We start from the raw sequence: 13,156 nt of genomic DNA, 5'->3' as shown, positions 1-13,156 counted from the left end.
CTTGAGACAGATTTCAGATTAAAACTAGCCCACAGCATTGTTTTTAATTTAGAGAATTCAGAACTTCTAAAGTTTATTTAGTTTGATCTCCCCCCCCCCCCCCGCCTTAAATTGAGTTTTGCTGACTTGGTTTTTCCTTTCTACATGCACGCACCCACACACAAACACACTTACACTTGAAAACTCAATTTAATTGTAAATTAAAAACACATACTGACCTATTTCACCAAAAAAAACGCTACTTTAGTTTATCAATACCATGGTGGAACTGAAAATTCATTCAGTTAGGACCAAAAAATATTGTGCATGCAAAACTATGTATATAGAAGTAGTGTATAGATTACGTATCAGTTGGCAACATGCTGACATTTGCTACCACACATGCTCAAAGAGACAAAGCATTATCCCCCAGACCTTCTTTTGTCCCTGCAAAAAAGGAGTAATTCCTTAAGACTAATGGCCACGTGATAAATACTGCTTTAATACTAAAGTAAACTCTATGCTACAGAAAGACGAAACATTTAACTATTACTAAATTTTTTGCATTTTGATTTTTAAAATGTTCTTTCACATCTGGAATGATGTAATTCTTAAATTTATGAAATTGAGATAAGATTAAAATGTATGTATATATTTACCCATGCAATGTTTCTCTTCATATTATGTAGGCAAGGAAAGCTGTGTTGATGGTATTTTTCTCTCATCTTCCCGTGTCGTGGATTTGCCATATCCTTGTCACTTTAACACTGAATACAATTGTTGTTTTGTTTGCAATGTACGTGCCAGACATTAAAAATGTATTTGGAGTAGTTGGTAAGTTGTTGTGGTTGTTGGTTTTGTTTTGTTTTTTTAACTTTTCTTCAAAAAATTCAGTATTATGATAAGCTAATGTACTTCAATCTTGCTCTAAGTAAAATCTTACTTTCTATTTTTTAAAGGTTCAACCACATCATCATGTTTACTTTTTGTATATCCTGGACTATTTTATCTTAAACTTAGCAGAGAGGACTTTTTATCACCACAGAAACTTGGGGTATGCTTTTTTTCCATGTGTGCTAATCATATTTAAACAGTCTCATTTTAGATGCATCTTAATACACTGTAGAGCATGTAATCTGAGGGGCAAAGTTCTTGTTTTCATTGCAGTTCACAAAATCTGTGAGCATTTTCTTTTACCCGTCATGATAGCTCTACTCTTTCTGAAACGCCTTCTTCACGAGAGATTTTTGACTAGCAGTATGTCCATATGCTGGACCGTTGATCTGAATACATGATTTTCCCTATAGTTTTCAGATGTTGACTTTTAATCCAATTTCTCCTCAGTTTTTACACATTATTCTGATGTTGTCTGGGCTGCTGGGACAAAGCCAAACTGCATTTAAGTGAAACAGTATTTATGCTTGTTTTCTATGCAAGCCTTCTCAAAAACATCTTTTTTTTTTTCTTTTTTTCTCCTCTTCATGGTTTCTCTTTCAGTGTAGTAGGTTAAGTTCTAGTTGGAATTTGTGCAGCAGCATGCTTTTTGCACTGTAACTGTCTTTGTTTTAACCACTGCGAAGCAGAGCTACTTCATGACAGTGGCTACAATGCTGACAAACTGTTTATACATAGTCCTTCTGCTGTTCTTATGATTCATAGGGCTGCTCTTGTATTGATTAAATAGGGAATCTGAAAGAAAATGTAATAATGGTGCTCTCTGACCATTAAAGTCTTCACTTGTCCCAACAGATTTGGAGCCTTGTTATAAATCAGCAAGCTACTGTCTCTTGAACTGTAGTTTTATTATCATCTGGCTATTCAAAAATGTAAAGAATCCATTGTAACTTTAATTATATTTCGAGTAAAATACAAATTCAATTTCTTAATTTGCTCAGAATTGTAAAGGGCAAATGTTTTGCATTTTGGTTTGTTGGTTTTTTTTTTTTTTCTTTTTGGCAGACGGATAGTGTGAGCAAGCAAACCAGACTGCTCTGAGAGTTTCCAGTGAAACTATCCCAGAGCAGGCTTAGTTTAGTTTCCCCCTAAGCAGATACCTTGTATTTGAAGGCTGAGTAATTTGAAACATTAAAGATTATTTTAAAAGACAGTATTTAAACCAGTTCTTACAGGTTTTTTCATCATAAGCCTTAAAAATGTAAAATGCTTCCTTTAGTAAAACATTAATTTTTGCTTTTCTTTCTTCACAGGCATGTGCATTGGTTATTTTTGGCGTTTGTGTTGGCCTTCTCAGTTTAGTTCTAATAATTTTCAATTGGATTGATCAATAACAGCCTATTGTCACTGACTGAACTGAGCTTCAGAAGGACAGCAAGAACCAGAGACATGTCAAAACAACTGAAATGAATGCTGAACATCCTAAAGAAAACACTGACCAAAGCTGTCTATGGAAGAAATAATGCTCTTTTTTAGTGTGTTAGTGATGTTCCTCCTTTAATCTTGAGTCGCTCTCTTCAGTTATTGGACAATTAGTCTTTGCCATTCTAAAATACTAGTTTTTAATGGTGGAATCATGACAGGTACGAAGGTCTCTTGAGAATTTCTGCAGTGCAAAAATGGTTTAGTGCACATGGTGAACAAAAGCAGAACCTTGAAATAACTTCTCTTTTAAAGATAATGAGGTGGATGGATAGTACATCAATGATGATGTGCATATTGTGATGTGTGCATTTAGGATAATGCACACATTATCCTAAACCGTGAAAGACTCCTATTGCTTTAATAATTTCCAAAATTTCAGCCAGTTCATATTAAGAACTTCCTGATTCCAACTGTTTACCGTAATTTATTCTAACATGGATCCAGAAACCAACTGCTTTAGCCCAGTTTAATGGGCACGTCATGATTTTTGTTAATTTTTTTTTTTAAGTAGAGTTTTTATACCTCAGTATACTTGAATCATACTGAAGTAATTTTTAAATTAGAAGGCTTTGGCCATCTAGCATAATAGCTTTTAGTAGCATTAGGAATTTTGCAGTTAATAATAGACATTTTTCAATTAATATCTGCTTTTGAATATTATTCAATGTACCTCAGTATTCCTCCAAGTGAAAGACTTTTTTCTTTTTCTCTCTTATTCCCATTTTTACAAGTGTTTCATATTTGAAATAGAGTGTTTCTATATTTTATGTACTGTTGTGTGTCAGAGAAGGTTTGGGTTTGAAAGGTGAAATTCTGCCTCTGTTGAAGACAAAGGAAATTTTACGTTCATGGAACCCTAATTTTACCTCGGATCTCTATAAACTTCCATGTACCCTTTTATAATTCCTTTTTTTCCTTCTTTTTCTGCCTAAATGAAATGTGAATGTAATTTTCAACAGCAACTGGGCTCTGTTAAATATGGTATTGAGTGCCCACCACAAAAGTTCCTTGCATTAGTAGAATGAAAGTGGCTGATATTGTGGTAAGGTTTTTAAAATTTGTTTCTATCGGATGGGATCTGATGTCTTTAAAATAGCCTAATCTCTTCAGACACTTTATGCCCTAAGGAAGCTAAGCCTCCACAGACATGGCTTGTGTAAGGTTAAGAAATTAGACCTCAGCCTCAAATGGCAAGATTCAGAGAGTGGGAAAGTTCTTCATTATTTCCAGATGCAATATTTCTTTTAATTTAGCTTAGCACTTTTACATCTGAGAAGTGGAATAAGACACAAGTGAATCATAGCAAAGTAATACATTTATGTAATAGGAAAGCAACTAGTAAGTGACATTTGAATAAATTTTTCTGTCCATAAGGTGCACAGTTAGCAAATGTAGTTGACTATTGCTAGAAAGTCCTGCTGAGACAGCTCTGTTAATATGTTGACTTAGCCCCAGAGCCTGGCATTTCTAGCTTCTTAGCAGTGGGTCTGTGCTATTAACCTTTTTAATTATGTCACATTGGATTTGGAAAATGCTGATTGATGTGCCAATTTTTACATAACCCTGATTGAATGTGCTTGATCCTCACCTGTCTAATAGGGAGGAACAGCAAATAGCAGAGTTGGAATCACCTTCTCTATTCCTGAGCTGACAAACTAGGATTTCTCGTGCCCACAGATCACTTGGCTCTCTCAGGATCCGTAAGATACTTTTCATTTTTGACAGACGGCCTGAAGGCACCCAGGTGGTGCAGCTTGGTCCTCCTTTTTGCCTGGGGAATATTCTTCTACTTAATATAGAAGTAGACGTGTGCAGTGAGGCCTGGGAACTAACTCGGAAGTTTTGGTAGGATCCCAAAGAAAAGGATCCCAGGAAAAGACTGCAGTTATCTTTATAATAAAGCTTCTAGGAGAGGTTTCATGACACAAGTTGAGCCATCTAATAGTTTGTCAGTACCAGAAACAGCATGTCCACTCTTGGCCAGAAGTTCACAACTACTTCTGTGGCACTGGCAGTGGCTCCTGGTCAGGGTGTTTAACTAGCAGAAAACCAACATGACCGCGAGATGTGACCTGTCATCTGCCAAAAAAAAAAATGAACTGAGTAAGCTCACTTAGGGGACAAGAAAAGTGAGCGGGGGTGGCAGGAGTGGGACCACCTTTTTGAGCAGCAGCAGCCATTAGATAGCACATTTTTCTCATAAAACCTCACACTTTGTCCAGCAGTTCTGCTTCAGCAGGTTAAAGTGTGTATGTGCACATAGGGGATGGTTCTAACTTGAGAGGTCTCTGGCCTCCTTTGATCAAGGGATCGATCAGACTTTCTCAGCATTGTGTGTTAATGGTTGAGGCTCCCCATCTTGCCTTTATTCTTGCAGCTCTTCTAGCTTGTTTTAACTCTTGATGACCAGATGTAGCTGCCTTCCTGCCTGTGGCTACCCTCTAATAGCTGCGTTTCACAGGCTTTGTTACACTACAGGGATTCAGCCACTCGGGGTATTTCTGGCAATAGTGTAAAAAGCTAAATATTTACCTTATAAAAGTGTACCTTGAGAAAGCAATGACAGCTGTACATCAGGAAATGATTTTCTGTCTGATTGAAGCAAAACATTTTAGGAAAACAGGAGACCTTGCATTCATGTGAATGAGCTGCAGGAGTTTTTCAGACACTAGAATTTAGGAGGAATATTTATTAGAAATTTTATGGAAATTGATTCTCATTTATCACATGCTCTTGTACCATACTGGTGAGTAATACTCGTAATCACTGCAGTGACTTTATTTCAAACTCTAACCATCAAGACTTAACACTGAAGACTTAGATTATCTGTGAATATGCAGAAAGTTGGCAAAGTTTTGCTTAGCTTTTGCTCTTTCCTCCTCCCCCTGAAAAAGCTGAGGCTTGCCCTGCACTGTAATGCTCTGTGCGTACACAGGCAGTTGGGTTTGTGTGCATCATCTTAAAAATGTGACTGAGAAAATACCTGAAATACAGTGTTAATTTCGCAGTTGATTCCTGTAATGCCACAGAAATCACTACATTATTGTTTTTAATCCCTGAGTATTATCCTAAATAGCCTGGCTATTAACTAACTATGCTAATAGGTAGACTTTGGAATGATGAATACCAGTGTATGAAGTTAATACTTGGTGAGGATGAATGGAAGTAATTCGCACCTCTGCTGGAGCTCTATTACATTTTGGCTGTGGTGCAGAAAGGATAGCAGCACAGGGGGTTACAGAATGTGTGTTATCTTTCATCTGAAAAAGAGTTAGAAATACTGCTACTTTTAAGTTTCTGTGATACATAACTTGAAATACGGAGAGAGGGAGAGGGCAGAAAGAAAAAGAACTTCTGTTTCCAAATTTAGAAAAAGGTATGAGCATTTTCCACAACGAAAAAGCAGAGTAAGGACACTATTTTTATCCTTCGCATCTCCCACAGACTGTTCTAATGTTGTGTCTGCAAAGGTTTCGCTACAGTTGTGCACTAGCATGATTTTTTTGAGCAAAACAGGCCTCCAGTCTGGAACTCTGCTCACTCACATGTTGCTAAATATATTTTTTCTTTATTCTTGTATACAGATTTTTTTTCCCCTGAATTTCCAGGTTTATAAATTTCAGTGGTTCTGCTTTGTTACCTGTAGTTAGCATTTTCCAACCTTCTTTTCTGAAGACTTGATGGGAATGGATGAAGGGGCCCGCAGCATTTCTGAACTCACTTGGAAAGGTTGCCTTTCCCCAACTGAGCAAGAACAACACTGTAAGGGATGAAAATTAATTGGTTACCTTTGATTTGTTTTCTCTCTTTCTCCTATTTCCATTCCTTGTCCATTTGAAGGCTGCTCAAATTTCAGATGGACTGCGGTAAGCTGGGTGTGGAGAGTGTCTCCTGTAAGCAGCATTGCAGGAACAAGTGCTGCAAAACAAAAGAGCTCCAAACCTGCCTTTTTATTGTGGCAAATGCTCGTGTTTTATTCCCATGTTTCTAAGCAGTTTGTATCTTAATATATTGATTTTCATGGCAATAAGTGTGTTTAAAATTCTCTCTTGTGTCCCTGTATAGTGAAAATTGAGACACTGTGAAACTGTTCTGTCCTCTCTCTGTCCCTCCTTTCACCTTCCCCTTCACTTCAGTTTTGTGTTAATACCAGTTACATGGCACTGAGCAGGAATGTGCCGTTAGCTGGAGAGTCCGAGTGATCATTAGGAGGAGTGCTGCCTGGGCGAGAGGGTATGGATCAGGGAAAGCACCGCTTTATCCATGCCCTGCAGGCTTAATTTTCACCGAGTGTGCACTACTGCACCGCACTGAAGGTCAATGCTAGACATGGGCAGACCTTGTTGGTGTGCCCATCTTGTCTGTTCTTGTAAGAATTTTGTCTCGAAACATGGAGACATCTTAACTTTGCAACATAGGAAGACTGTGCTGATTTAAAGTTCGTAAATCATTTGTGTCGTGTAATCTACTCAAGGTGCCATATTTCCTACCCTTGCAATCCTCCTAATGAGGATGAAAACATGATGGTGCAATGGGATCTGTCTGACTGAGGTGCCAGGGCAAATGTTAAATCCTTGAGCAGCTTGTAAGCACATTGTCTGCATGAGAGAGAATATGGACTTGTACTTTTATTACTCTATTTCTCATGCTGCACAAGGTATAATTTTGGTATGGATCTGGAAGTCAGTGCTCCAACGACTTCAGTCCATGGAGGCTGCAAGGACACAGAGAACCTGCCAGTCCACACTTGCCTCTTTTGAGGCTCCGTAGGCATCTCCTCAGGCCAGAAGTAGAGCAGGGTTAGGGAACTATGTGGGTATTTTGCCTGACCCAATATGGCCAGTTCATTTAAAATAAATTCCTAAAATTAGTTTTGAGGATTATTTGTGAAGAATATGAAATGCTTTCATGAGCATCAGCCGATGTGCATTCAGCATTGCATGTGATAAGTGAGGACAGAAGTATGTCCTGGATAGAAATATCAATGATGTCCCCACTACCGCAGAGCCGTACCTCTCTGGCAGGCCAGCTCCCGAGCCCTTACTGAGCCAAAGGGAGATTCGGGATTCGGAGTCCTGCCAGTTCAGCAGCCTGGGCTCTTCATGTGGCTTACACTGATATTTCTGTAAAAAGTAGAGAGAGATGGACATATTTACCAATGCATCACTACAAATACTTGAAGATTAATCAACTTGTTTCCAAATGTCCCTACTTAAGGAGATGAAAATTAATATTCTTCTCTCTATAGTGGGCATCCTAATGTGCTCTCTAACTTTCTCTAATTAAAGACTGAAATTCAGATCAGTCCAGGAGCTAAAGTAACATGGATTGTTGTAGAACTCCTTTCCCAATTAGATTTAATTTAACACTTTACCTGAAATTGTTGGTTTACAGTTGACTTTCATCTTGAAAGCATTAGTTGTAGTTGCTCTGCATACTGAAAAACCTTTGGACATGTTTATTGCTACTTCCTAATGACTGCTGGTGGGAGAGAATTTTCAGTATTACAAAAGTGCTGCCTAATTTCTACAGTTTGTGGTGGTGGTTTTGGTATTTGTGTTTCAGTAGTGATCATTCAACCACGCTTCATGTGGAATTGGAATTCTTAAAAGAAATTAAGAATTATCTGTATGTAAAAATTGCCTAGCTCATGTCAAACCTGTATATTGTACAACAGATTTCCTATTTTGAGTTCTCCCTCCCTCAGATTCCCTATGGAACAGCCAGGACATGTTCCAAAAAAATCAGAAAATAAAGACCAGTACTTGCGTAACTCATGCGATTGTCATCTTTGCTTTGTGCGTAACGTGCCCGCTTAGTGAAATAACTAAGCGTTGTCATCTCTGCAGTTAGTTCCTGACGTGCAGTGGTGTTGCTGCTAGGCCCAGCTCAGGCGGCAGCATCACTTTCACCTGGGAAGGGTGTTCTTAAAAGTCATTCCTGGTTTGGTGGTGGTAGCGTATTTGTGCACTTACAAGTGTTCTCCTTCCTCCGCATAGTTGTGTGTGATCCCTGCTCTGTTCTGCAGGCGAAGTCTTGCAGCACCCAGCTTGAAATGGATGTGGGACATCGTCCGGAAAGCTGTTATGAATTGTTCTTCCTGGACCCGTGTACTCTCGGTGCTTGATTTTACCCTTTGAACTATGCTCTCCAAAACACAAAGAATGCAAAAAATAACTTATCCAGCGAGAAGTGCAGTTGATGTCCTCTCAGGTATTATAGAATCATAGAATCATAGAATCATTTCGGTTGGAAAAGACCTTCAAGATCATCAAGTCCAACCATTAACCATGCCCCCTAAACCATGCCCTGGAGTACCCTATCCACTCGCTTTTTGAATACCTCCAGGGATGGTGACTCAACCGCTTCCCTGGGCAGCCCATTCCAATGTTTGACAACCCTCTCAGTAAAAAAATTTTTCCTAATATCTAACCTAAATCTCCCTTGCCTCAACTTGAGGCCATTTCCTCTTGTCCTATCTCCAGACACCTGACAGAAGAGACCAACACCCACCTCACTACAACCCCCTTTCAGGTAGTTGTAGAGAGCGATAAGGTCTCCCCTCAGCCTCCTCTTTTCTAGACTGAACAACCCCAGATCCCTCAGCCGCTCCTCATAAGACTTGTGCTCAAGGCCCCTCACCGACTTGGTTGCCCTTCTCTGGACACGCTCAAGCAGCTCAATGTCTTTCCCGTAGTGAGGGGCCCAAAACTGAACACAGTACTCGAGGTGCGGCCTCACCAGTGCCGAGTACAGGGGAACAACCATCTCCCTGTTCCTGCTGGCCACACTGTTCCTGATACAGGCCAGGATGCGATTGGCCTTCTTGGCCACCTGGGCACACTGCTGGCTCATATTCAGCCGGCTGTCAACCAGCACCCCCAGGTCTTTCTCTGCCGGGCAGCTTTCCAGCCACTCTTCCCCAAGCCTGTAGCGCTGCATGGGGTTGCCGTGACCAAAGTGCAGGACCCGGCACTTGGCCGTGTTAAACTTCATACAATTGGCCTCAGCCCATCGATCCAGCCTGTCCAGATCTCTTTGTAGAGCCTCCCTACCCTCAAGCACGTCAACCCTCCCTCCCAACTTGGTGTTGTCTGCAAACTTGCTGAGGGTGCACTCAATCCCCTCATCCAAATCATCAATAAAGATATTAAACAGAACAGGGCCCAACACCGAGCCCTGGGGAACACCACTCGTGACCCGCTGCCAACTGGATTTCACCCCATTCACCACGACCCTCTGGGCTCGGCCATCCAGCCAGTTTTTCACCCAGTGAATAGTGCACTTATCCAGGCCACAAGACACCAGCTTCTCCAGGAGTATGCCATGAGAGACAGTATCAAAGGCCTTGCTGAAGTCAAGTTTTGGTTTCATTGACAGCAAACCTGCCTCTTCTGCGCTGTTCTGCTCGCCTCTATAAAACAAGAGGCAGCAGAAGAGATCCCGGAGGCTGTAGCCGTGCGGCGTGCCGCCCCAAGCCAGCGCTGCCTCCAGGCCGTGGGCAGTGGGTGCCCGGCTGGCCTGGCAGTGCAAAGTGGGGTGAAAAACTGCTCATGGAAACCCCTTCAGGAAGGGCCACCTTGTGCAGCAAGGTGAGGGGCAGCCGGGGAAGGCGGAACATTTCGTTGAGGGGTAGTAACAAGAGGGATGATGGCTGCCGTGGAGCAGGGACGTGGTTTTTGGCTAGAAATCGTGGTCCTCTAATAGCTGTGACTGACAACCTGTGAGCACGGCTCCAAGCGCTTTGCAAGGTCTAAGGGAGTCCTGAATAGAAGCAAAAAATGGAAAAACCTCATTATTGTGCTGCTGGCTCGGTTCCAGAGCTGTCTGAATGCTCACACACATGGAAATGAGTATCAGCAAATTTGTGTTTACTTAATAACATTTGCCCCAGCTAGAACTGGTACCAAATGGCAAAACCCCCGGCTTTTTCAAGTGCGATGCAGAATTTGGTCTTGCACTGCACCAGCTGCTCGTACCTGTTTTTGTTGCAGAGTGGGTCCTGTCTGTGCTTGGCATGTCTCTTGCCTCCAGCATCGCTGCTCGCATGTCGGTGGTTTATACAGCAGCCACATGACACCAGGCAGCTCTCCACACCTGGTTTAAATTTAAAGCTTATTTGCACATGATGTCACACTTTTATTGTCAGCCCGGCGAAGGTCAAGACAGTTCATTTTGGGAAGGTTTGCATTGTTGAGCCTTTATGGTGCTGCCATTAATGCCTTCACCATCTGACTTACGTTTCAGTTTTCTGGCATGATGTAATCGAAGGCACTAGATTTATATGACGGATGGGGAGGCTGGTGCGGTGGCTAAACAGCCCGGGTTGCAGAACTACTTTTCTGAAGACTGAGGGTGGAAATTACTGCTCCATGCGTTGTGTAGCAAATCACGGCCAGAGGAGAGTTAATGAGCCCTGGAAGCTCGGGGCTGTTGTTACAGGCTGTTGCCTTTCAGGAGCCCAGTCTCGTCGCTCCATCGACTGGAGTGGGACAGTGTTCCGGGAAGCCTGGTCTCTCCACCCTCCCAGGTAGCTCTGCTTGATAATGGGATTTACACTCAGGGATGGAGAAAAGATTTGGGATGTGGTTATGACGGCGCAGAACCCACAGGGCTGGAGTCAAGGGCCATGAAAATCTCAGGCCTTATTCTCGCCTGCTCCAGTCACGCTCTGCTGTTTCATTTTGTATGTCGGTCCGGAAGCGGGGCTTTAGTGTAACGTTTCCCCAGCTGGGTTTGTGCAGCTTGTGGCTGTGAATCTCCTGTAGGAAGGGTTTAAGTCGCCTGTGTATTTTATAGCTTTTTTACAGGTCTGGCACTGGGGATAGTTCATGGGATGCGTGTTTAGAGTTTTGCTTCGAGATTTTGATGAACAACTTCCATCCGTGTTAAAGGGAGAAGTGGGTGAATTCATGCTTTTTATTGTCTACAGTTTCCCTCTCTAAATATATAAATTGATGTTTGATCCTTCAGGTGTAAGCTTTGAAGAGCTTGAGCGGTGAGACAGAATCATGTTCGTGTTGGTGGGTCCCAGATGCGGGCGCAGAGACAGTCTGGGCAGAAGCTGTGCCAAGGGGCTACCTGTTAACTTCTGTGTGTCTGGCCTTGGGGAGAACTTCTGAAATGACACCGACCTCCTCCTCTTGGTCTGTTTTCATTGCCAGTCACTGTGCAGTCATAGGGGCCCGTCTGGAGGCTCCCTCACCCCTGAGCTTGGGGTGGGGGTGCAGAGGGATTTCCACTATTGCTTACTGACCAGGTGCTGACCAAGTTCTTCAGGGCTTGGAGTTCGGAGGTGCAGAGAGCTAGAGGTGAAATCCCATGTGGTAGGTAAGGGATGCAGATGGAAGGTCTGTCTGGAGGTGACTTTGCTCAAACAGGGAGAGCTGAGGTTACTGGAAAGCATCTGAGACTCAACACTTCCATAGTCCATTCCTCCACCTGGACTCCAGAGGTGGGTTATAGCCTTTGCTGCCCTTTTGATGTTGTTTTGATGTTGTGGTTTGTCTCAAAGAAGATATGTGGAACTTATGCCCCAGCCATTGCTGCATCTTCAGGACTTTGGTTCTTCTATCCCTCCTGGACGTGTGCTCTTCTCACGAGCGGTGCACACAGCGAGGTGCTGCTTGCAGACTGTGACTTGCCAGGCACTAGTAGTAAGGAAAGGTGGAGTGAAGAGCTAAAAGCCCTTTCATTATATCAGTTGATATTTATCCATAAACTTTGCCACGTGAAAGTGGGCTGCTTTGGATTTGGAAGGCACTGAGACCAGTGAAATGCAAGCAGAGTCATTCCCGTGGCACTTTGGGGTTGCTGGCTGTTACTGCAGCACGTCCCTTCCCAAGGGTTGGAAAGGGTTCGAGGTGGGGATGAGTAAGACCAGCCTCAGCTGTTACACAAGCAATGATACCGTCAAGGGCAACCAGGCCTCTTGCACAACGTGATCACCAGATGGGATTAGGGGGAAAGGTCCGCATCTCGGGGGATGTCATTGCACAATGAGGTGCACCCCGTGAGGTCCACGATGCTCCCTGGCAGCCACAGAGGGACAGGGAGCTGCGTGGATATGGTCATTTTTAATGCTCATCAGAGTGTTGCTGCTGGAGCCAGCTCCAAAATTGTTGTTGAAATGGTACAGTTTCCTTTTGGTATTTGCTGGCACAGTTTCTGCTGCTGTTTACAAGTCGTTTCTTCTGGAACCATCTGAGCAACGGGAACATTCGTCTGGTCCTTTTCCAAGGGGAGATTACTCGAATGATGGTGGAGAGACATTGTCTCAGCCTGGCTGCCAAATGTTAGTTGAAGACGTCTGTCTTGCCATTCCTTAATCTGACAGTTCAATTTGGTGGGTCGGAAGCCAGGGAATGACGTTTCCCCAGGGGATGCAAAGCCCCAGGCTGGAGATACATAGAAACCATGGACAGATTTTATTTTTCCCCAACAAATTCTGAAAGTCGATATTTGTCCTTCCATCCACTGAAGCCATTCCACCAGGGCAGGGGCCTCATGTTTGCCACGTCTTGTCTAAACAAGGCCTTTCCCTTTGAGCAGAGGTGTCACCGCACATTCTCCAGCGCGCTGAGAAGGGGGAAATATTTGGCTCGAGCACTTCCCCACCACCCCTCACTCCCTCGCCAGGGTAGAATACAAACACGAGGGCTTTAGGGGTCCCGGGAGAGACCGAGTAAAATTCCTTGCTTTGAAATGAACCTTAATGCTGAGAAATCAAGTCTTTTAAAAATGTAATGCTAAGCACAGCATTTCACTAGGCATAAAGAAACTCCATGTATGTTAGTGT

The 13,156-nt window shown here is 42.7% G+C and overlaps 1 protein-coding gene across 3 annotated transcripts in view; it reads left to right on the top strand.

Moving 5' to 3' along the window:
• The window catches only part of SLC38A6 (solute carrier family 38 member 6), a 46,178-nt gene extending 38,043 nt beyond the window's left edge, over positions 1 to 8,135 (top strand). For 2 of the 3 annotated variants that reach the window (XM_052783460.1, XM_052783459.1), the window contains exons 14-16: positions 669 to 813; positions 939 to 1,033; positions 2,187 to 8,135. In XM_052783460.1, the coding sequence (XP_052639420.1) occupies positions 669 to 813; positions 939 to 1,033; positions 2,187 to 2,267 (321 nt within the window). In that variant the 3' untranslated portion in view covers positions 2,268 to 8,135. The remainder of the gene's footprint in view (positions 1 to 668; positions 814 to 938; positions 1,034 to 2,186) is intronic. The other variant, XM_052783461.1, reaches the window with a different exon arrangement.
• Positions 8,136 to 13,156: the final 5,021 nt, after the last annotated feature.

The sequence above is a fragment of the Harpia harpyja genome, chromosome 3 (genome assembly GCF_026419915.1).
Source record: "Harpia harpyja isolate bHarHar1 chromosome 3, bHarHar1 primary haplotype, whole genome shotgun sequence".
Lineage (NCBI taxonomy): Eukaryota > Metazoa > Chordata > Aves > Accipitriformes > Accipitridae > Harpia > Harpia harpyja.
This window is presented reverse-complemented; position numbering and strand designations above follow the sequence as displayed.